Source organism: Plectropomus leopardus, chromosome 16 (assembly GCF_008729295.1).
Source record: "Plectropomus leopardus isolate mb chromosome 16, YSFRI_Pleo_2.0, whole genome shotgun sequence".
Taxonomy (NCBI): Eukaryota; Metazoa; Chordata; class Actinopteri; order Perciformes; family Serranidae; genus Plectropomus; species Plectropomus leopardus.
The window spans coordinates 7,302,573-7,324,979 of record NC_056478.1 but is presented as its reverse complement, the minus strand read 5'-3'; the positions used below and the strand labels follow the sequence as shown (position 1 = coordinate 7,324,979).

General features: G+C 39.6%; 2 protein-coding genes across 2 annotated transcripts; one reads left to right on the top strand and one right to left on the bottom strand.

Annotated features, from left to right (window-relative positions):
• Positions 1-1,157: 1,157 nt before the first annotated feature.
• Positions 1,158-12,037, top strand: chga (chromogranin A). The gene is made up of 8 exons (XM_042503349.1): positions 1,158-1,433; positions 1,715-1,764; positions 2,805-2,898; positions 5,230-5,298; positions 5,369-5,458; positions 7,485-7,796; positions 9,955-10,361; positions 11,198-12,037. The coding sequence occupies exons 1-8, from the start codon at positions 1,388-1,390 to the stop codon at positions 11,279-11,281; spliced, it is 1,152 nt and encodes a 383-aa protein (XP_042359283.1). The 5' UTR covers positions 1,158-1,387; the 3' UTR covers positions 11,282-12,037.
• Positions 12,038-14,835: 2,798 nt separating this feature from the next.
• ccn2a (cellular communication network factor 2a) lies at positions 14,836-17,463 on the bottom strand. Its single transcript, XM_042503350.1, has 5 exons — positions 17,190-17,463; positions 16,803-17,019; positions 16,460-16,711; positions 16,152-16,363; positions 14,836-16,037 (listed from the first exon to the last, which is right to left on the bottom strand). The coding sequence occupies exons 1-5, from the start codon at positions 17,250-17,252 to the stop codon at positions 15,741-15,743; spliced, it is 1,041 nt and encodes a 346-aa protein (XP_042359284.1). The 5' UTR covers positions 17,253-17,463; the 3' UTR covers positions 14,836-15,740.
• Positions 17,464-22,407: the final 4,944 nt, after the last annotated feature.

Below are 22,407 nucleotides of genomic sequence, written 5' to 3'. Positions count from 1 at the left end.
ACAAGTTTTGGTTCTAATTTAATGGCATTGTAGACCGCGTAAATAATAGACGTAGCTGCCGTGATGTCTCCCGTTGGTCTGTGGACTCCCATTTTGAAGCCGCGATTTTTGCATTTTGACCGTTGCCATCTTGGATTTTTGGAGCCAGAAGTGACCATATTTGGACAAAAGTTTGGAGCTGTGGAGGATCGAGGGATGGATCTGACTCAAAGGGTGAGTATTTCTATTTAATTTCTCTTTATGTTGATGTCCTATTTGTAGTATTTTCATTTTCTGTTCTTTTTGTGTCTAGTTAGTTTGACATCAAAAAGAGGATTTTGCTAATGATGAAGGTAGAAGAACCGTGAGCTCTGTTATGTTAACATGTTTGAGAAAATACAAATATGACTGAATGTTTTGCAACCAGTACAATACAGATTTACTGAAATTTACTCAAGTTGCTAAAACTTTGAAAGATTAATTTAGTTAAACTTGCCATTTTAAAGTTGCAACAACTTTTAAGTCAACTTGTCAAATTTTAAGATGTATGATAAATGGTGTAATTTTGCATTAAAAAAAAATGCCTTACAAACTTGCATCTTTTCTTTAAAAATCAGTGATAAAATAAATACAAAATAAAGCCACTGCAGGTTGTATGCCCCTCCCCGAATCCAAAGGAAAAACATTCTGCTGATGGCAAACTGGTCAGGCATTTTTGCATTTAAACATGTTAACAAAACAGAACTCACACATCTCCTAATATTAAAAATCCTCCTTTTGATGATCAAGTGAAGTCAGACTAACTTGATTTACTGAAGTTGCTAACAGTTAGAAAGAACAAGATAATTCCACTTGTCATTTTTAAGTTACAGCAACTTCACAAAGTAAAACCGGCTATATTTGGGAGTAGACTTGACAATTAAATACAAAATAAACACAAAATAAGATCAGTAGTTGTATTTACTTCTCTTTTTTAAGCCATCGGTTTCCAAGATTATTTTAAGTAAGATCAGCTTGCCAGATTTTACAGCGTACTTCCTCAGCTATGAGGTAAACCTGTCCACGCCCTGACAACCAGCGAGGTATGATCAGGTACAATAGCAATAGTTTGCCCCGTGCATGATGATGTCACTTCCTTTTTTGCCCCCACCGTCCTATAAAAGCGGGCGCTGTTGCGGCGAGGTGTCGGTGGAGAGACCGGAGAGGACGGAGGCTGCCGGGTCACCGTTGCTGCTCCCGCTGCGGGAAATTTAGCTCTCCAGAAATACCGAAAGGCGTCCAAGTTTAGTTCAGGATGCGTCCGTAAACCCACCGACTGTCCTCAAAGGAGTAAAAAAAATCACACCTTTAGGTACAAGCTGCGCTATTTTTCTATTCCTGGAGAGCTTAATGCGCCTCGTTTCCAAACATGATCGGGAGAGGACTGTTCGTTTTGACATTTCTGTCCAGCTGCGGTAAGGACGTGCTCGCTGAAGTTGAGTGACATCATGCTGTAGATAGACACAGTTTGTTGAGAGAAAAAGCTGCATTAAGAGCTGGCGGGTTCAGCACCAAGGACAGCGACACACACCGCGTTTAATTGCGGCGGAAGATGGAGTGATTCACCTGCACCTTTGGCACATTTAGTCCCCTGTTACCGACACTGTGTTTTAGTAACAGGGAGAATAACATTAGAGCTTTAGGGAATATCAGAATAATCACAGTAATTCATCTTTTCTTTCTTTTTTTCCTGCAGTTCTGTCATTGCCAGTGACTTCAAGTCAGCTGGAGAATGAGGACGTAAAGGTAAAGATTTTGTGATTTTTTTTTAGCAGACTTTGCGATGTACTTTGCACTAATATGACTACTATTGCATGTAAACCATTAGAGTCCTCCTTTTGCAACATTTCATAGGCAAGCATTTATTAGAAATACTTAATCTAATCATTTTTAACTCACTTAACCCTTTGAGACCTGGATCGACATCACTTTTTCTTGTGCAGCATTCAGACACCTTTTGCAAACTAAAACATGGAGGGTAACGGCAGCGAGCAATCTGGCAAGAAATGTCACACAGACTGCAAGAAATCAATAAATTTTGAAAAAAAAAGACCAGATTTTTTTATTTAAAAAAGCACAAATGTCCAGAAACTATCTTCGAATTATTTTAATTACATATTTAAAATTAAGTTACAAAAAAAATCTTTTTTTTCTCCAATTTTCAGGTTTTTTTTTTTTTTTGGTTTTTTTGAGGGGTGTGTGGGGGATTTCTTGTTTCTTGTTATTTTGTTTTGTTTTGTTTTGTTTTTTTTTTTTTACCTTTCTTTCTTTCTTTCTTTCTTTCTTTCTTTGATTTCTCATCTTGATGAGACGGAGAGAGAGAAGGAGGGGTAGTTTCTAGAATAGGGTTTGCAGAGATGATATGTGGTCAATGTGTGAAAGAGAAATTGGAGTTGTGATATTAGACTGGGTATCATTCAAAGATCTGGCAGCTAGAAAAGAGAAAAAAAGAGTGGACAAATCATCAGGCATGTGGGATTGGCTTGACATTGAAAGCACAATATGAGCTGAAATGATTTTGATCTCTCATCTGAGAGTTTCACATCTTTGAATTAGTGGGTGAGTTAGCACAAAAGCTGCATTCAGAGAGCAGCAGATGAATTTTAATTTATAAAACTGCTGTGTAAATTTATTCCCTCATACCAAGTGAAAAGTGGAAGAGTGTTTTTATCAGAACATCGCTCAGCCTGATTGTAGTAGCCTCCTACCAGAGCTGACAATTAAAACAATGAACTTCTTTGATGCTGTGATCATATCAGTGATGTTTGCGCTGTGTGTGTCTGCAGGTGATGAAATGCATTGTGGAGACGTTGGCAGATGTGCTCTCGTGGCCCCACCCCATGCCTGTCAGTCAGGAGTGTTTGGTCACACTGAAGACAGGTGAGCCCCACCCAAAAGACGACCGATAAAATGTAGTCTTGCAGTATTTTTTGATCAAATGCCATAATTCCCGTAATGTTAATGTAATTTTGGGAATATTAATACCTTCACATATATAATTTTTCAAAGTTTATTTAAATAATGTTTATTTTTACATGGACGAGAAAGGTGACATGGTTTTCTAAATGTTGAGTGTTTTTGGCCATTTTTGGTCATGGGACTCACCTAAAACGGTTCAATACAAAATTGTATCACAATGAGACCCAGAAAAGACAACATCCAAGGTATATCACAATGATGAGATAACCAAAATTCCAGCCAATATTAAGTCTCATATCACAGCATTCTTAATAATCAGTACACTGCAATGTGTCTTTCCAGAAATCATGACCCGGTTACTCAAAATAATGCACAGACCTTGTTGTGAGCAGTTTCATGTAGGAACTATTTTCTTTCAACCAAACTGCATCCACCAACCGTATCACTGCGCAGAAGGAAGAGTGCATCTACACATGAAGAAGAAGCTGCTCACAACAAGGTCTGTGAATTATCTTGAGTCACCGGGTCATGATTTCTGGAGAGAGACATTGCTGTTGAACTTTTCAAATGTATTTATTGATGCTTTGAGCACCACAAGCTGAGTGCCATCTAGTACCATTATATTTGAGAAAAGGCAGACAACTCTACGGAGGGTATCTCCAACACTCTGCAGCTCGCACCAAAACAATCTAGACTGATAAATGGCACTAAAGTAAGAGGAAAAAAATATCATTTTAGAGTGATTTATCTCTTTAATGTCCGCAACATCTTAAATTAACTACTGAAATACGGTGAAGTATCTGCATATTTGAGGGAGGACAATGTTTCAGGTTACTGTTTTATATTCAGATCCTTTGTAAAGTTTAATCTTAGAGTGTATATAGGAAGTACAATGATTGTTGATTATGTAATATGAATTCTTTTTAAAATTCTGCACCCTGCAAGGATTTTGTATTTGGTCAAGACTTTTTTAAAGCTACCTCAACAGATCTAAAAAAAAATAAAAAATTGGTCTATATATTTATATACTGACCATATTCATCATTAATATCAACACCATCCCATAAATGAGAACCTTTCCTAAAGCTCTTAGTGGAGCACCGCCGCCTCTCTGGGAGAACCAATAAGACCCCTCCTTTTTATCGAGAGCACTATAAAAAGAGGTTAATGGATTGATGCAATGGCTTCTGGGTAAAAACCCGGCGGGGTCACTAGCACTGAGTAAAGACAATTTGGTTACATAGCCGGTGTATTACCTTGAAGCTGTCCTCCTTGTACAAAAATCAATCAGAGCGTTACTCACCGAGTACTGAGAGCGGGAAACTAAACACCACCAGAGGGAGGGAGGGAGAGGAGAGGGGGAGGAAAAGGGAGTCAGAGTCAGGGAGAGAGAAAAAAGAAAGATCACAGAGTGAAATCAGAGCGCTGTACAGTGGTCGTCTCTTTGTGCTGGCTGCGTACAGTATGCAGTGGCGCTTGTGGGTCAGCAGAAAGTCCGGCCGCTCACTGCTGCTGCAATTCACTCGGAGAGTCTCTGTGGGCCAAATGATTAATTGTGCTCTTGCTTTGAAAGCAGTAAATTTCAGGGCAATTAACTCTGACGAACCACTGAAGTGAAATTGCTGAGTCCTGTGAAAAAGTGAAGGGGAAAGACTTATACCTGTGTTTTACCTCCTGTTTGTTCTTTTCTTTCCTGAGTGAGGTATTTAACCCTTTTGAAAACCTGAATTAACCTCACTTTTCTTGTATCTAAACCCTCAAAATCTGGGCAAATTGGCTTGCTTTCTTTTGAAAACATAGGGGGAAAAAAAGGCAATGAGCAATTTAACAAGAACTTTTCCATAAATTACAAGAAATCAGTAGCTATGGAAAATATATATTTTTACAGATAGAGACACTTGTCCAAAACACTTTATCTATTATTGTTACAGAACTGAGGTCATGTTTGATTTTTTAAAAATCTTTTTTTGTTTAATTTTGAGGTAAATTGTGTGTACTTTTTACATTTTTTGTTTATTTTTTCAGGTCATTTCCTTATTTATTTATTTATTTATTTATTTATTAACTTTTTCTTAATTTATTTTTTATCTTAATTTATTTTCTTCTAATTTTTAAGGATTTTTTTGTTCTTTTTTACTTTTTTCTGTTTTTTGGGTGATTTCTTTAGTTGCTCATCATCCTTTTTTCCATGTTTTTAAAAGAAATCAAGCCAATTTGCTCGAATTTCAAAGGATTAACTACTCATCTGCCTGCGTTTCAATATGTGTTTCTATCTTTATATGTGTTACGCAGATGACAGGCTTGTTTCTATCCTTCGCCATCACAACTTTCTGAAGGAGCTGCAGGAGATTGCTGTTCAAGGTGAGTCACTTCCATATGAAGTCAAGATATGGCATCAAGAGAAAGCTTGACTAACTCAGTCCAATTTTAGGTGGTCAGGAGCGAGTTCAGCTGCAGAGAGATGCTGGTGCACCTGAATCAACGACACAAACTCCTCGACTGACCTCGGATGATATTGCTGGTAAGACCCTCAGATTTGTACCTTTCTGAACTGTCATGCTGTTTATTTCTTATCACAGATCAGTCGCTTCCATTCTCAGGAATATTTCTAATCGAGATTTTAAAATGCGCCGGCTGTCAAAATGATGTATCACTTCCATTACTTCTCATCGTAAGATGTCAGCAAACATAGCTGACAAACAGAGGAGATGTGCTGAGGTGAAATTAAACTCTGCTGATGCTCTCTGTGGATGCACACGAGGTCCTTCCACCTGACAGCACACCTGGCTTTTAGAAGTCAGTGCCAGACTCCCTGTAAAGCACACAGTGGACGAGTAGCAATGCAAGAACAAGCACAGCATACTGACAAAAAAATCTGCCAAATAAGGTTTACCATCCCTCTGTATGTGCTCTAAAAGAGAGCATTAAAGTAAAAGTGCTTATTTTTGCCACTGACATGCTCAGATTATTTTAAGAGTCTGACAGCATTATGGGAAGGATCTCCTAAAGAGATAGACTTTTTGTGAAAAAAAAAAAAAAAAGTAAGATCCTTTATGTTTTACCAGAAACAGCCCTGAAATCGGTATCACCAAACCCACCAGACTCCTTTTAAATAGACAGCAATTTTAGTGTGTAAAGAAGCTGCATATTTTCACATCCAACCGAGTGAATTAAGGGTTTAATTCAACCAAATTAGAGTTGGTGATTGTTGGAATGGTGGAAAAACAAACCAAGGTGGCTTTCGCAAGTTTTCTTTTTTATCTGTTGACTTTGAATAAAGCATTTTTTACAATGATTAAGTTACTTTTTTGTGATGCACGCACGCACGCACGCACGCACGCGCGCACACACACACACACACACACACACACACACACACACACACACACACATACATACACATACACACAAACACACATATCGATATCCTTACGTACATAGAGCACACTTACACCTACATAACACATGTGCATATACACAAACATACATATGCATACACACATATAATTAATTACTTAATTAAATGATAAAATTCTAATTATTTGAATGGACTGGTGGGTTTGATGATTGAGCAATTTTGGGGCTGTTTCTGGTTAAACAAAAATGATCTTACCCTTTAACAAAAAGGTCTATATCTGCATGGATTCTTTTAGCAATCTTGTCATACAGAGAGTAATATTATATAGTCTTGTCAGACATTTATAACAAAAATATGAGCCTGTTAATGGCAAAAACAAACACTTTTAGTGGACGCATATTGCTGCCTGTTGTGTCGTCGCAGCTGGCTACAGCTCTAAATTTTTAAATTTATTTGATGTGCAGAAAGCTACAAAGCAACTCTTCAGCATGGTGGTAAATGCTTTGTTTTGAAAGGATGTTGCCTTATGTGGGCATTCACATAAATCCAAACAGTAATAATAGCTTTGCCTGCTATTATGAGTTAGGGTGCAACTAACAGTGATTTCTATTGTATATTAATCTGATTACTTTCTCAAGAAATCAATAGTGTTCTTTTAAAATATTGAAGATGTGTGTGGAAAAAAGGGGGCCATTAAAATTTCCCAGAGCCTAAGATGGGGTCTTTATGTGTTGTCACTAATAACGATTCAAAACAGAGTTAAATGTTAAACATTTACATTTTAGCAGCTGTAACCATCAAACATTTGATTTTAAAAATTGACATAAAATTCTATAAATTAATTGGATAACCAGTTAAATGTCTCAGTTGTAATATTAGCACCACCGTCCTGTTAAATTTTGAATAAGTAAAAGCAGAAAAATATGGTCAATGAGTTATCCTTAAGGGGATTTAGTGAAAAATTACAAAGTCCGACTCATTTAAGCATCATGTGATGCATGATTTTATTATTGTCATGCAAACCCTGACACACTGACCTGGCCTATTAAGCAAAAGCACACAAATTTGACAGTTACGACACAAAATTACCCCCACACTAAACTGTTGTGCTTTTGTGTAAGCACTTTGAACATCACGGGAAAATCAATGTCCTCTAGTAAATTAAATCCCTGCCCCTCCCTGTTTACAGATCGATCCATGTTGGAGGCTTTAGGAGGCCCTGGTGAACGATCCATCCTGTCCCCAAAGAGAAGGACAGGAAACAGAGACGGAGAGGGGGAAAAAGATGAGAGCCTGGGAGACGGAGAGTCACAGGAGGACAGTGACATTGTTGACGAGGTGCAAGTGAAGAGGGAAAATGATGAGATCCCAGGAAGTCATGCCTCTGAGTCTGTGGATGAGTGGAGGAAGGGCGAGGCTGAAAAGAGAGAGGAAGAGGACGAAGGGTATGGACAGAAGAGAGCAAAATCAGAAGAGGAACATATGATCAAGGATAAGAAGGGTTAGTTATTTTTTTATGTGTGCCTGTATTTAATATGTAGTTCATCTTCATGACATTTAAAGAAAATACAAAAAGAGAAAACAAAAAACAAAAAGATGACAGGAGACATGCATACTCCGATTTAAAACTTGACATTTTAAGAAATAGCCTGAATTATATCCAAGCAAATTCAAATAGCAAAATCTTAAAGGGACAGTTGACCCCCAAAATAATAAAAACATTTTTCCCCTTACTTGTAATACTATTGATCCAAATATTTTTGATGTGAGATGTTGAGTGTTGAAACATTGTCCATAGAGATGTCTTCCTTCCCTCTAATATAACAGCACTAGGCTTGTGGTGCTTAAAACACCAAAAAAATACATTAAAAAACTCAACAGCAATATATCTTTCTGGAAAACATGACCCCGTTACTTAACATAATACACAGACTTTATTGTGAGCAGTTTCATGAAGGAACTATTTCCTTTGACTACAAATTGCAACTGTATCACAGTACAGAAGGAACAAGGACAAGAGGCTCGTGCTCATTTCAACGCGCGACTGAAACAGATTTTTTAGTGCTGCTTGATCTCAGCTTTTGATGCTGTAGATATCAGAGTCATGACTGAAAGGCTAAGACAGTCTGTGGGCCTCTGTGGGAGTGACCTGGATTGCTTTTTACTCTTAAGTTTCCAATGGGAGTTTCTCTGTTTCACTTGGTTCCTCCCGGTCTGATACTGCTGCTTTATCCTGTGGTGTACCTCAGGGCTCCGTCTTAGGTCCTTTATTATTTGCTTTATATATGCTTCCAATTCCATGTAGTGAATTGGTAAAAAAATGGTAGAAGTAAATGTAATCAATATCCTGCCACTGTTAAAGAAATGTTAAATATGTCTCAAAAATGGGCTGGGCTGGGAGGGGGATTGAGAAATGCCCAGTCACCCAATCGTGCCCCCTCTCGATCCACAGCACCTCCATACCCCCCTTACAAAGTAGTCGGCTGGTGAGAGGACAGTTACGGGGCAGCAACAGTTATGGGGTAGCGACATGTAGAATTTTAATACTTTATACTCAAATGTCAAGAGTTGGACCTTAATCAATCAACAACATGACTATCCATACATATTGCTTTTCAACTGAAAAAACTGGTTTGGTTTGGTTTGGTTTTTTTTTTTTTTTTTTTTTTTAACACTTTTTGAATTCTACTTATATAAAAGATGCCATACCAAATAAGTTAATTATTATTATTATGAATCATATTACTTGGCTGAGCACGTTAGCAGGCTCAGCAGTGGTGCTGGGTGAGCAAGCAGTAGATGCACACTTCCTTCCGCATGCCAATACAGTTTTTGGGTGTAATTTGGTAGATAGAAAATATTTCCCACATGAAACTGCTAACAACAAGGTTTGTGGATTATTTTGAGTAACTGGGGTCATGATTTCTGGAAAGAGACTTTGTTGTTGAGTTTTTCAACTATATTTTTCTGCCGCTTTGAGCTCCAAAGGACAAGTGCCGTCTAGTTCCATTATATCAGAGAGAAGGCAGACATCTCTACACTGATATCTCCACAATTCGGGTTGAACTGTCCCTTTAAGATTGGGAGAGTGCATTGCTTTTCAGATGAAACCGCCTGCCACCACAGGACTGGTTGATTGATGGAAGTGCTTCCATCTACATGATGAAATCAGCCCCCCGACAGGGGAGCGCGGCCAACATGGCTGGCATACTGACAGCGCAGCAACAGAAATGATTAAAAGTCTCCATGTCCTAGAATTCAAATGAGCTGGTGTGCACGGTTACAGCTGGAGTCATTCACCGTAATCTCCATCCTTAGATCAAGACTGCAATCAAGATTTGATCTTATCTCCACACATTTCAACAGATTAGCAGAGAAATTATTTTTTTCTGCGCTAAAATGGCAAAATACAATGAAATACCTTTTGTATAAAAGAGACCCTCCGCCAAGTCATCCGATAGCTCCAGCCATGCTGTTAATTCCCATAAAGCACAGCTAGCAGCACAGGGGCAGAGCTGCCAGCTGGCAAGAAATATTTCATTACAAGAAGTGGAAACTTGCTGATGGTGGAGATTATTCTGACGGTGGTCTGGTCGAGGTGTTTCAGTAAGAAAACAGGACAAATCTCATTCTTTTTTCTTTATTTTTCACACTCCCAGGTGCTGAACCCAGACACAAATCAAAAGAGAAGAAGTTTGACAGAGAAGATGATGGGGACAAAGACAAGAGAAGTCCATTTTTCTCACACAGGCCTAAGCCAAAAGACGCACAGGAGGAAGAGGAGGAAGAGGAGGATGAAGGGGAGATAAAGAGAGAGAGTAGGGAGAGCCCAAAGCATTGGACCAAGAGGGGAAAGGTGCTGCCAATAAAGAAGAAAGCGACGCAGCAACTCAGCAGTCAGCATGAAGTGCCACATCATTCAAAAGAGGACACTGAGGAAGAAGAGAAGAAGAAGAGAAATACGCAGAGGAGTCCGGAGGAGAAGGAGCTGCAGATGATCGCTAGAAGGGGGCCCGAGGAGAGGAGGGGATTGGAGGAAGAGGGGAGCGGCAGCCGGAAGTCAGAGGTGAGATTTTCATCCCTTTATCTCCCAACAAGTGTTGTCACTTTGTGAGAATAGTACTGCATTGGGGAAACGACTTTAATCACAGTTAGATGGGAAAAATGACACTTTTATGTCTGTACGCCAAATATGAAGCAAGGAAATTGTCTTGCACACAGCCTCTCATAAAACTGCGAAATGTTGTACTTTCAATTCATATTTTGTATCCATTAAACAAACTACAAATAGAATGTTAATAAGTTAGCTTTTGCTGCAGTGGTAGGGGGATTTTGGACAGAGACAGGGTAGCTTTTTCCCCGCTTTCAGCCTTTACATTGTACTAAACCAATTAGCTGCTGGCTTTAAGCATCATAGTTAGCATAAAGATAAGAGAGTGGTGTCTATTTTCTCCTCTAACTCTCGCCAAGTTATTGCATGAATGTACAAATGCATTTCCCAAGTTTTTATACTGTTCCCTTAAATAATGTATGAAACTATTTTATTTTCCATACAACAAACTTAACTTGTAGGCCTACTTCTTGTTGTGCCGAATTGTGGTATTTATTAACTCAAGCACAAAAACTGACAGCTTGAATCCCATAAAGATAGAAAATTGTGCAGCTGCTGCTTGGTAACACATTGTACCATTTAGACGGTGCTGGTCTGAATGGCCTGAAACTGTTACATATTTGTCCTAACAATGAGGCTAAATTAGGCAATTCTGGTCATAATGGGGCCTCGCTAACGGCCAAACATTAATGCATGATAGCTGCATGTGTCCAGATATTTTTAGAGCACATACATATGTCATTATTTGTGAGTATTTTTCCCCATTTGCTGTTTTCTCATTATATTTTCAGGAGCCAGAGATTGAAAGCCTGGCAGCCATCGAGTCAGAGCTTGAAAACGTTGCCCAGAAACTCCACGAGATGCGGCGAGGCTGAGAGAGAGAGGGAGAGAGAGAGATTGGTTAAAAAAGAAAAAAAAAAAATTGACACCGCAACCTCCTCTGCCTCCTCGTCCTCCTCCGCTTTACCAGCTGCCTGGTTTCCACAGTTAGAGCATTTGAATATGTGACAAGATTTTATCTTTTGCTATTTTTTCCGGAGGACTTGCGCCACACTGCTGCAGCCTCCCTTGTGACATCTTGTCCCTCACGTAGATTAGCATACAGTAGATGCACACTGCAGCTAGACATGCATACTAAAAACATATAATATTCAGAACAGACAGCAAGGCTCCTAAAGGAAAACTCTCTGTCAGTGAAGGGTGACAGCTTGTTTTCCTTCATTCTCTCTGACAATCATCTCTCTCTCTTTTTCTGCAAAACGCCTGCTTTTCAAATTATTTTACTGCAGATTAATTCATGTGAAGGGCAGATGCAGTTACAGCGAAGCGAGGTTGTACAGTAACGGCATGTAAACATGTACAAAGCTCTTTCTGGGATGCTTACTTACTTATGGAGAGGAAGACGTAGATGCTTACTTATTATAGATAGTTGACTCGAATCAAGCCAAGGCAATAAGTGAACATTTTTAGCAGATTAATGAACTATAATTAATTTATGTAAGAAAACCAATAAATTAAAAAGTTTAACTGGAGATCTCTGTTTTGGTAAATCCTTTTAATTCATCCAAAATTAAATGAATATTTGCATAAGAGAATTAATGCAATAAACTCAGCATACTAACAAATTTACAACCGTGTAGGCATCTTAATGGACTATTTAACTGCTACAATTGATGGTTGTTGGGGTTTTTTTGCATCACTTTTATCACAATAATGAAATATTAGTAAATCAGGTGAATTACCAGAGTTAAAAATCATTCAATACTGTATAAAATATTTATATGTTGTTTATATTTTTACTCTCATAGCCCTCACTGTACCTGTCTTCTCACTGTAAAGAGACATTGATTCATATTGTAGTCTGGAGTCTTGGTTTGTGTTTGTGGGCGAAGAAGCCGAGAACATGAATCATCCCTCTGACACACAAGCTGTTTTTACAGTATATGCAAGACAATACACTTTAACCCTTAGTTCTGGCATCAACATTGCATGATTCATTGGCTGCTACTATTAGGAAAAATGAGCCATAGTGAATCATGCAGTGCGGTATTAGCAGTATTTGTATTTGGACAGTGAGGTGTTGAGCAGAAGTTAAAAAATAGGATTGAAAGGAAGTAAGAGTAGAGCGTGGGTAGAGGAGAGACTGAAAATGCAAAAGAAGTTCTGTTTCCTCTGGCAGCTGAAAACTGAAACTGTTAACAAGATCCGTGTCTATGCACAGTATGTGCTCTCCACTACCGGTCTTCAAGGAGTAGTTTGGATCTTTTGAAGTGGGTTGTATGATGTTTTATCCACAGTCAGTGTGTTACATACAGCTGGTCGCCCCCAGTTTGGAGAAGCAGGCAGGAGTTTGACACAGGCGCTGAACAATGTACTGCTGTGCATGTAAGTAGCAGCAAAATATATTTTAGCTACCAAAAACAAAAACTGATACTGGCTCAAACATCTGCAATATTTATAATGTTTTCCTCATCACATGCATCAAGCCAGAGTCCACTGACAAATTGATTGAACATTGATGAACACATGCTGCTGATCCACCGCTGCCTCGATCAGTTGGTTTGTGTTATTGTGCAACAAACAATTTTTTAAAAAAAAGATTTTTAGGTGGCTAGAGTAGTTTTGCTGCTGACCTCGTCCACAGCAGTACATTGCTCAACTTGCATGTCCAAACTCCAGCTGCTTCTTTAAGCTGGGGTCATATCCACAGACTTTATCTAATACACTGACTATGAATAGGTATTTTTACAAAAACATTAAAAAAACAAACTGAACTATCCCTTTAAAAACCTGAATACCAAGAGAAAAATGCATGGTAAGCTAAGACTTCCTAAAAATCACAACTTCTTGAAGGTGATTTTGAATAACAAATCCATCAGAGAATTTGACACGACATAAAAATGGTTGATTTAAATTTAAAGTTGAGAAAAATCAATATCACAGTCATGTTTCATGTTATAGTTTATTGCTGGATAATTGGACACAACAGCTACTGATGTCAGTGCACAAAAATGCCCCTACAGTGTCTCAGATGTAACCACACAAGTACAGAATACCAACAATAGTTGTTACATGAATCATATTTAGATCTTTCTGCAGCAAACCATTACACCGTTTGACCTACTATTAGAACTGTAGATCAGGATAAAGGTTCATTAAGGCTGTGAAGTTCTCCTTCTCGTTGGATTTATGAGGATGGCCTCCAAAACAAAATGTTCATGACAAACAAAATAAAAAGGGCACCAGATGGCGACATTAGACCGCCTCAGTCGGCTTTTCCAGAGGGGAGTGCCTTCAGCAGGGGAGATTCAAAAGACCACTGTAGTCACTTTGGGACATTTTCTTTTTTTTTTTGTTCTTTTGAACCTTGGTTTATTCATTTGGAGGCCCATTTTTGCCGCTGTGATGAAAGAAGTTCCTGTAAGTCATAGTAATGAGAAACTTTATTGAAATAATGAGTTAGTGTCTCACAATAATGAAAAACCTTTTTTAAAATAATGACTTACTAATCTCAAAATCATGACAGAATGATGAGCTAGTGTCTAAAAAACAATGACATTATATCTTTTCTCATAATTTTGAGATATTAAAAAACTATTTTTAGAAACTAAGTCATTATTTGGAGAATGTTTCTCATTTTTTTGAGATTCTTTTTTCAGGAACGTTTCTTATCATATGACTCACAGGATCTATTTTCCTCACATAGGCGGAAATGGGCTTCCATAATTTATTTCCATCTTGTCTTATGTAAAACTTATATAAAATGCTTTGCAGCAATGCATAATATACATTTAAAATATCCTTTTTTCAGCTCAGCTAAAAAATGAATAGGGAGCAATTAAGTAAACACCCACCAGTTGTGTGCATTATTTATGTTGTTTGCTCATACATTTTTTAAGCTTCTTTGTTTAATAAGGAAGGCATTACAGTAAATGATGTTACATAACCCTGAGTGGAAAGTGCAAGAACAAACCAACATATGTGACTCCTGTGGTGGGGATGAAATTAATCAATCTTTATTCTTTAGCCTATTACAAAGACAACTTCCTTCTTATTGGCTTATTTTATTAACCTTAGCTGCAGGCTTGTAGTGACTAAACATGGTTGATTTCCTGCTCTCTGGTTCTTTTAGAGTGATATTTCTAATATTTACTAATTACTGCTTGTACTCTATTGGATGACAAAAGTTTAATATAAACAAGTTAAGTTATGGAGATGACTAACATGTGAGTCCCATGCTTGTTAAATATGCTCAGTTTGAGGTGCTGGTTAATAATAGATCTTATAGTTCATGGACCAAAACAGAACTAAAGACACCAAATGTTTGTATAAAAAAATATAACATTTTATTTCCAGCTACAAAGTGAAACATGTAACATTTTTGTCACACTTCTCAATAAAATAGTAAAAAATACTGTCAACAAAAAATACACTATTGATACATTTTTGAAGCACAGAACAAATTTGGCTTTTAAATTAACTTAAACTGTACAAATATATACATCATTTACACATCAACAATACAAAAAAAAGGAATGAAATTACAATTCTTCCAGTCTTTTCTTCTATTTTTGTACAAAATAGACACTTTGTTCCTATAGACACTTCTTCCTTCTGACCTGAATCAGTAATAGTCATCACGTCTTTTTTTTTTTCTTCTCAGTGCCGTGGCGAAGCCCACTGTGTTCCTTATCTAACCTCAAACTCAGCACGCTGCTCGCTTTCTCATCCACATGCTGGGCGGAAACTCTGACCTTTCCTCTACTCTGTGAGCAACACCGTAGACACAGAGACAAGGCCGACATTCAGGCCTGCGCTAACAGACACAAACACACACACGCTCACACACACACACAAGGACACATTCAGACCTGTTTGGACAGGGGAACACTGGCCCGCTGTGGTCTGCGTGCTCCTTCTACAGCTGCTTGGAGTTTCCAGGTCTGGTCTGGGCTTGGAGGGAGGGGGGAGTTATTAGACACCTCGTTTAAGGAGGACGTCAAGGTTTAGATAGGGTATAAAAATGCATACAGTAAAATGGACGGGTCTGTAAAGGGGATTTCTAGGGGGAATGGGCGGCAACCTGACAGTAGGTTTGTCAAAAATAGAAGTTATAGTGCAGGAATCTCTCGGGGCTGCTATGCAACCCCCAGTCTGAGTCTATGTGGCTGATGTGCGCCAGCCGTACAAAACACACAGACACTTACACGAGTGTCTGGACTACTTTTACAATGAGACACAAATAAAAAAAAAAAACATATATACTGAGCTGCAAAATGAGATGGAGTTCTGTTTGTTTTTCAAGTCATAAGCTGCGATCGTTCATTCAGTGGCTCACGCCATGTCTCCCATCATCTTCTTGTAATACATGGACTCGAAGATGTCGTTCTCCCCGGGGCAGTTGTGGTGGCAGGCGCAGGACTTGATGAACATCATGTGCTTCTTCATGACCTGTCCGTCGGGGCATTTGAACTCCATGGGCAGGGTGGTGGTTCTGTGGGGGGTGCAGCAGCGGCCGTCCAGGCAGACGCCGCAGAACTTTGGCCTGTAGGACTTGGTGGTGGTGCAGCCGGAGATCTCAAACTTCATGGGCTTGGAGACTCTGGGAGTACGGATGCACTTTTTGCCTTTCTGTTGGAGGAAAATCAGAAGAAAAACAACTTCAGTGAGCATTCTTTGGCTTTCTAAGTTATGATAGTTTATCTTAAGAGGTCACGAAAGTGGTGCAGTTGAACAAAAACTCACCCTGATGCTTTGCTCCAGCTGGGACTCGCATGGGCGCACCATACACAACCGGGTCTGTTTCTCCAGGCGGCATTCGCGGTTATCATTGGTGACCCTGGTGGAGATCCCAAGGCCGCAAGTCTTTGAGCAGGCGCTCCATTCAGTAGTCTGAACCAGGCAGTTCTCCCTCATCATGGAGGGATCTGGGCCATAGGTCTCTTCCTCTCTGTAGGCTGTAAACACAGGATCAAACACCGGATTAGAGACACCATTCTGATTACATCTTTGTATAAAGAAACTACGGTGTCATTGGTGTAAAAATAACTTACCGGCCAAAGCTGAGCCCATGAAGCTGTGTCTGTTGGGAGAATCGCACTCCCACTCCTCGCAGCACTTCCCTGGCACCTTGACACGTCTCGGCATGGGGCAGTCTGGGCTTGGCAGCCTGATGTCCATGGAGCAAAGGGGGACGCAGCCCACAGCTCCATCCAGACAGGTACACTGGTACTTGCAGCTGCTCTGGAAAGTCTCCCCACTTTTGTACATCATGCCTCCGAACACACAAGTGGCTCCCTCTCGAGCTGTTGGTGAAGAGACGAGGAAAAGCTCATGATTCGGTTCATACAAAAGACAGTTAATGATCTCCAAAAAGAGTGATTTTCAGCTGCTCACCTGTGCACACCCCGATGCGTCTGTTAATGGGGGCTCCGAAGTCACAGTAGAGACCTTTGTGTGGGTCGCAGAGGTCTTTCTCAGTGCACAGCTCCCCCATCTGCTTGGCGCACACCCTGCAGCAGCCGCAGCCGTCCAGGACCAGGCTAACTCCTGGGGGGCACTGAGGGGGAGTGGAAGGGCACGAACACTGGTTGCTGCACTCCTGACCTGCAGCCTGAGCACAAACACACGCTTAGTTAAACATCATCTCCAAAAAGTGCATTATCGACAGCACATGGGGAGCACAATATCTAGATCTTATGTAAGGCATTGCCTTTGCATTAAAAAACTGAGCTCTTAAGCCGAACAGCAGTAAAAAGTATTTTTTGTCCTTTTTTGACTTACCATGTGCGAGAGCATGATGCACAGGAAAGGCAGCACAATCATTTTCTTCATTCCAGCAGACATCTTTTCTTTCTTGTGGAAATAGATTTTCCTTAAGTGTTGTTGAGAAAGTCTTCCTTTAGTCTCAGAGTATGAGCTTGAGAAACCGTTTTCTGATCAAGTTGATCTCTTGTCTCGTTCGTCTCGTAGCGTTTCTCCGCTGCTCCGGTCACAGTCTGTCCTTTCTTTCTTTCTTGGTGAAAGCTAGAGTTTAGCTTCGGTAGAGAAGTTGATCTGAGTTCTGACTGCGGAGCTCACCTCCCTTTATACTCCCTGGCCCTCGCAGCACGTCACTGGGGGCTGAATGGAGAGCCAGCCCTGGACAAACATGGACATACTTGGCATTCTTTCCTTGCTTCCTGACCCCCACTCCAGACATCCCACATTCCTGCTGTCTGAAGGCAAGGCTCTGCTGCTCGGGCCAAACAACACTGTCTCTCTCTCAGAGCGGGCTTTCATCTGGAATGGGAGGTTAAGTCTGGTTAGAGGCCTGGGACCCCACACTGGGAATTCCTGAAGCCTGACTTCACAAACAGACAGCCGGTACCTATAAATATTAATCTCAAAAAAAGAAAAAAAAAAACTTCAGCACGGTTAAAAAGTGAGGGCACAAAGAGCTTTAAAAAGAACAGGTAGAGACTCGTAAAAATGCATCAACATGCCACGATTAAATAAACGGACTGATGTTTAATGTGTGGTTAAGACTTTAAACCCACAACAGCATTCCTCAGCTTCGGCTTCAAAGCTGCACAGACAGCCTGTACTTTAGTAAATTAACGCGAGCTTTTGGGGAAAGGAAGTTCATTTGAGTCATTAACTCGTGTCGGTTATCTAACAAGGTGCTCGCTCCTGCACACACACTTGGCAGCTGCTGGAAGCTTCTTGTTACCGTCTTCTGTACTCGTGTGGTTTCATCTGGGACACTGCAGGGGCATTTTTGTGCACTGACATCAGCTGCTGAACTGCAGCTTTAAGCAAAACACATTATTAGTACATTATGATCTGTGATGCATGAGTGAGGCATTTTGTTCACAAACACTTCCTTCAGTGCTGTTGTGTGATACACATGATGAGGCAGTTTATTTTTCCATGATTCCCCTGTGACTTAAAATATGTAAACCAGATACAGACAGAAGTAGTTTTACCCTACACTAACGTAACAGTACCAAAATGTTAAATACTTAATTATAAGTAAAAGTCCTGCATTTAGACAAAAAATCATTCGTAAAATATTGGTCTTTGTGACAAATATATTCTTTAAATTTTTCATAGATTATTAATGCTGTTATGTCAAAGCATAAGTAATGTTTTACCATTGTGGTGAGGTGTATTTAGTTGTAACTACAGTGTATAGTACAGTGAAATAGTTTGGCCCTAAGTTTTCCAACCTAGGGGTCGAGATCCCTCCAAAGGTTCACTAGATCAGTCTAAGGCGTCGTGGGATGATTAATGAAGTAGGAATTTGTATTCTTTTTTGGACTTTTTTCTGATCTTTGCCTTCTTGGGACATATTAGATTGTTGTACCTCCTTGAGCTGTGAACAGTTATTTTAATGTCACCATCTGAGAAGTTTAGAGGTAAAAATTCTCTTTAGAGGAATTTCTAACAGCATGGGGACATCTCATACGTGACGATGAGCCAAAAAGTTTAACAGCCTCTGATTTAATCATTAACAATGTGTTTAATTTTATATACTTAGATTTTGATGTAAATCCTTAATCTGAAAAGCAAATGTAGTGTATGAAAAAACACAATATTTCCCTCTGAAATATAACGGAAACTAAGTAGCATTTAAATATCCAATCTGTGTAAAGGTTTTATTGAAAACATTTTTATGTGGACAAATCATTTTCAAAAAGTAATACACGTGCAGAGCTTTTTGAAAAAATATTGCTTTTCTGAGAAAAAAATCTCTATATACATTTATTTATATATGAAATAGTTGTTAATTATAATTTACTGCTTTGTAAGATGAATGACGTTTTCTTCCAACAAGGCTTGTTAGCTAATAGTAAAACGATGTTGGTATCCCATAGTATCTCGGTGTCGTCAGTGATTACGCGTCTGTGTAGTTGCCAGACAATGTGGAAAAAAAAACCACAGAAAAATGTCAGAGTTTGATGATGAGCACCAGAGTCAGCTACAGGAGTTTCACTTTTCCTCTTGTCCGTCAAGTTAGAGTTTAGGGGGTCGAAGCACTGTTGGACTGTCCCCTAAACAGCTTTTCTGCCCGTGAACTGTCAGTTCAATGTCTGCCCTGTTAAAACACAAGCTAACACAGTAGCAGCGGCTTACATTCAAGCCGTTAAATATACGCCACAAAGACTTGACATCTGCCGTTAAAGCTGTTATCAATAACCCCTTTAATTACAATACTTGAGTAAATGTACTTGGTTACTTTCCCACTGCAAACTAGGACCGACGGGTCCAACCTTCATGATCACAATAGTCCTTTGTAACTGATGTGTGATAATAGCATCAGGTAATGCCCATTTCATCCAGATTCCCTTATTCCTCATTCAAAGTCTTATGAAACTCCAGTTTAGTTGATATTCAGACTCACAAATTTGGCAGTTGGTTAATAGAAAATGTGCTTTGTATATGTCTTTCATTTGTTTCTGCTTTCCAGCTAGACAAAATGGTTCCCATTTCCTGAGTTACCTGAGCTGAATGAGCTGCCCTGCCAAGCTATGCAGGTATTTAGGGGACAAAGACTTGTGTTCTCAGTTAATGGCACTGACCATAATGGATGTTTGTTGATTTGAGCATTTGGCTGCTTTTCTTACATCCCCAAAAAAAGCTTTTTAAATTCTTCTTAGAGGATTCTGTTGAAAACAAAGGCTGGGGATTTAATTTCACATTTGACTGGGCGTTTTGACTTTCGAGGAGGGTCTTAGTCAGGACAAATCACGATTAAAAACCCTGAGTCGACTTTAGTGAAAGTGCGGTACAGCCCACGAAGGCAGATATTACGGGAACAAAGGCTACATGTTCTCTGGCTTCTCACCTGCCTAATGAGGTTTAGTCTGTGACGAACTTGAAAAGGCCAGGTGTGCCCTGTCCCTGGCCAGGCTTATTTTACTACATCAAACCCCAGAGTGGAGGATTGCAGGAAAGAGGCTAGACAGAGGTTTGTGTATTTTTTTGAAAAAGGGGATCACACACCAGGCGAGACTCTTATGAAAGGCGGCCCTGCTCCTTCTCTAGCCAGCGAATCGGAAATGAAAAACTCCCAGAGAAACCTGGAGCTGCAGGAATGTGAGTGAGAAGCCAGCAGACAGGGCTGTTACTACAGAGGAAGCTTTGCCATATAAGGGCGCCTGCTCTCTTCCTAATATGGATATGTTCTTTCTCTGTGCTGGCTCAGTACAGTAGGGACTCCTATTTGACCATCTGAGTGAGGAAAAACACAGACATGAGTGAAAGTGTGATGTCCGTCAAAACAGACCAGTGGGTGTGTGTGTGAGAGAGAGAGTGTGTGTGTGTGTCAGTCCAGTCATCACAACCTCAGGGCCCAAACTTCAACTGCATGATATCTAAAGGAAACAGCTTGATGGAGGAACGTGCAGCCGTGCTGCAAAACAACACTCAGACTTGGCTGATATTTTTATCTTACGTGCAGACGTGCACACAGGGGCACACTTTGAGGCAATAGGCCCCTGGGCACAGATTTGCAGAGACCCCCCTCCCTCGCCTTTGTGGTAGTTAGGTGTTTTCTTGTGGTTGTTTGGGTCTTTTTGAGGTTGCTTTGGTTTTTTTTGTTGTTGCTCTGTGTCTGTTTAAAGGTAATTTGCATCTCCTTGTTTTTGTTTTGTGTCTCCTTGTGGTTATTTTTTGTCTCTTTGAGGTACTTTTGTGAGCCCTTGTTGTTGTTTTGTGTCTTTTTGTAGTCATTTGTGTCTCTTTTAGGTTATTTTGTGTCTCCTTATAGTTATTTTGTGTATTTCTGTCATCATTTGGATCTCTGTGAGGTAATCTTGTGTGTTACTGAGGTGTTTTTTTCATCTTATTTGTTTTGTGCCTCTTTGGGGTACTTTTGTGTCCTTGTGGTTTTTAGCTCTCTTTGAGATATTTGCACTTGTTTTGTGTCTCTTTCTTGGTGTTTTGTCTCCTTGTGGTTGTTTGGCGTCTTTTTTGTAGTCGTTGGGGTCTCTGAGGTCATTTTGTGTCTTATTAAGGTAATTTTTGGGGGGTTTGTTTGTGCACCTTTGAGGTAATTTTGTGTGTTCTTTTAGTTTTTTGTGGGATCTCTGTTTTTGTTTGGCTTTATGCATTTGTTTTTTTTTGTTGCTTTCTAGTTATTTTTTGTCTCCTTGTGGTTGTTTTGTGTACTTTTGTAGTCAGTTGGATCTCTTTTTAGGTAATTTTGTGCCTTATAGAGGTGATGTGGTTGTTTTTGGTCCTTTTGCATTGCTTTCTTGTCATTGTGTGTCTCCTTGTGGTTGTTTTGTATTTCTTTGTGATAATTTTGAGTTGCTTCCTGGTTGGTGAATGTTAATTTGGCATTTGACATTTTGCAAGTGAAGGCCAGGGGGCCCCCCTGACACTCTTGACCCCTGGGCCTGTGCTCAGTCGGCCCTTTCAGTAATCTATCCATGTCTGAGAGTAATGCTGCTCAATCTGGTTGTTTATTAGTCTTATTTAGTCTTTTGAATGGTTTTAAGGGATATTGTACAAATATAAAGTGAAATCCTATTGTTATTTTTAAGCTTTGGTTCATTTTTCTAATATTTTTTTTCACAGTCTCATGTCAGACCAAATAATAGTACTGAAGGAATATCTGAGAGGTATACTATGAAGAAAACAAAGTGAATAGTTCAACAAAAAAACAAATTATGTTGATTCCTGATTGTTTTGTCCTGCACAGTGGCTGTTATCTTGCATGTCTAACTTGGGAAACTGATATTTTTCTGGGTGTTGTTATTCTGCAGGTTGTTTTTGCCATCAGACTGAATGTTCACCGAGCTCTGTCTGTCAGCATCAGAGTTTCCTGTGCTGAATATCAGCAGGCTCAGTGGCCACGTGCTTCGCTGTTCGGTAGAACTGGATGTGTGGATGGGCTGACTGCGGCGGCCAAAGGAAACATATGTCTCTGTGTGTGGTAGGCCCAGATATGTCAAGGCTAAGTATAGACCGAGATATTTGTCTAAGAGAATAGCCGTGGGTTTAAATCAGTAAT

Excerpts from the sequence above, each read along its gene's own strand:
- chga (XM_042503349.1), top strand. The coding sequence starts at position 1,388 with ATGATCGGGAGAGGACTGTTCGTTTTGACATTTCTGTCCAGCTGCG. Across the intron at positions 7,797-9,954 it reads TATGATCAAGGATAAGAAGG|GTGCTGAACCCAGACACAAA; the intron begins GTTAGTTATTTT and ends TCACACTCCCAG. Across the intron at positions 10,362-11,197 it reads GCGGCAGCCGGAAGTCAGAG|GAGCCAGAGATTGAAAGCCT; the intron begins GTGAGATTTTCA and ends TTATATTTTCAG.
- ccn2a (XM_042503350.1), bottom strand. The coding sequence starts at position 17,252 with ATGTCTGCTGGAATGAAGAAAATGATTGTGCTGCCTTTCCTGTGCATC. Across the intron at positions 17,020-17,189 it reads GCATCATGCTCTCGCACATG|GCTGCAGGTCAGGAGTGCAG; the intron begins GTAAGTCAAAAA and ends GTTTGTGCTCAG. Across the intron at positions 16,712-16,802 it reads ACGCATCGGGGTGTGCACAG|CTCGAGAGGGAGCCACTTGT; the intron begins GTGAGCAGCTGA and ends CTTCACCAACAG.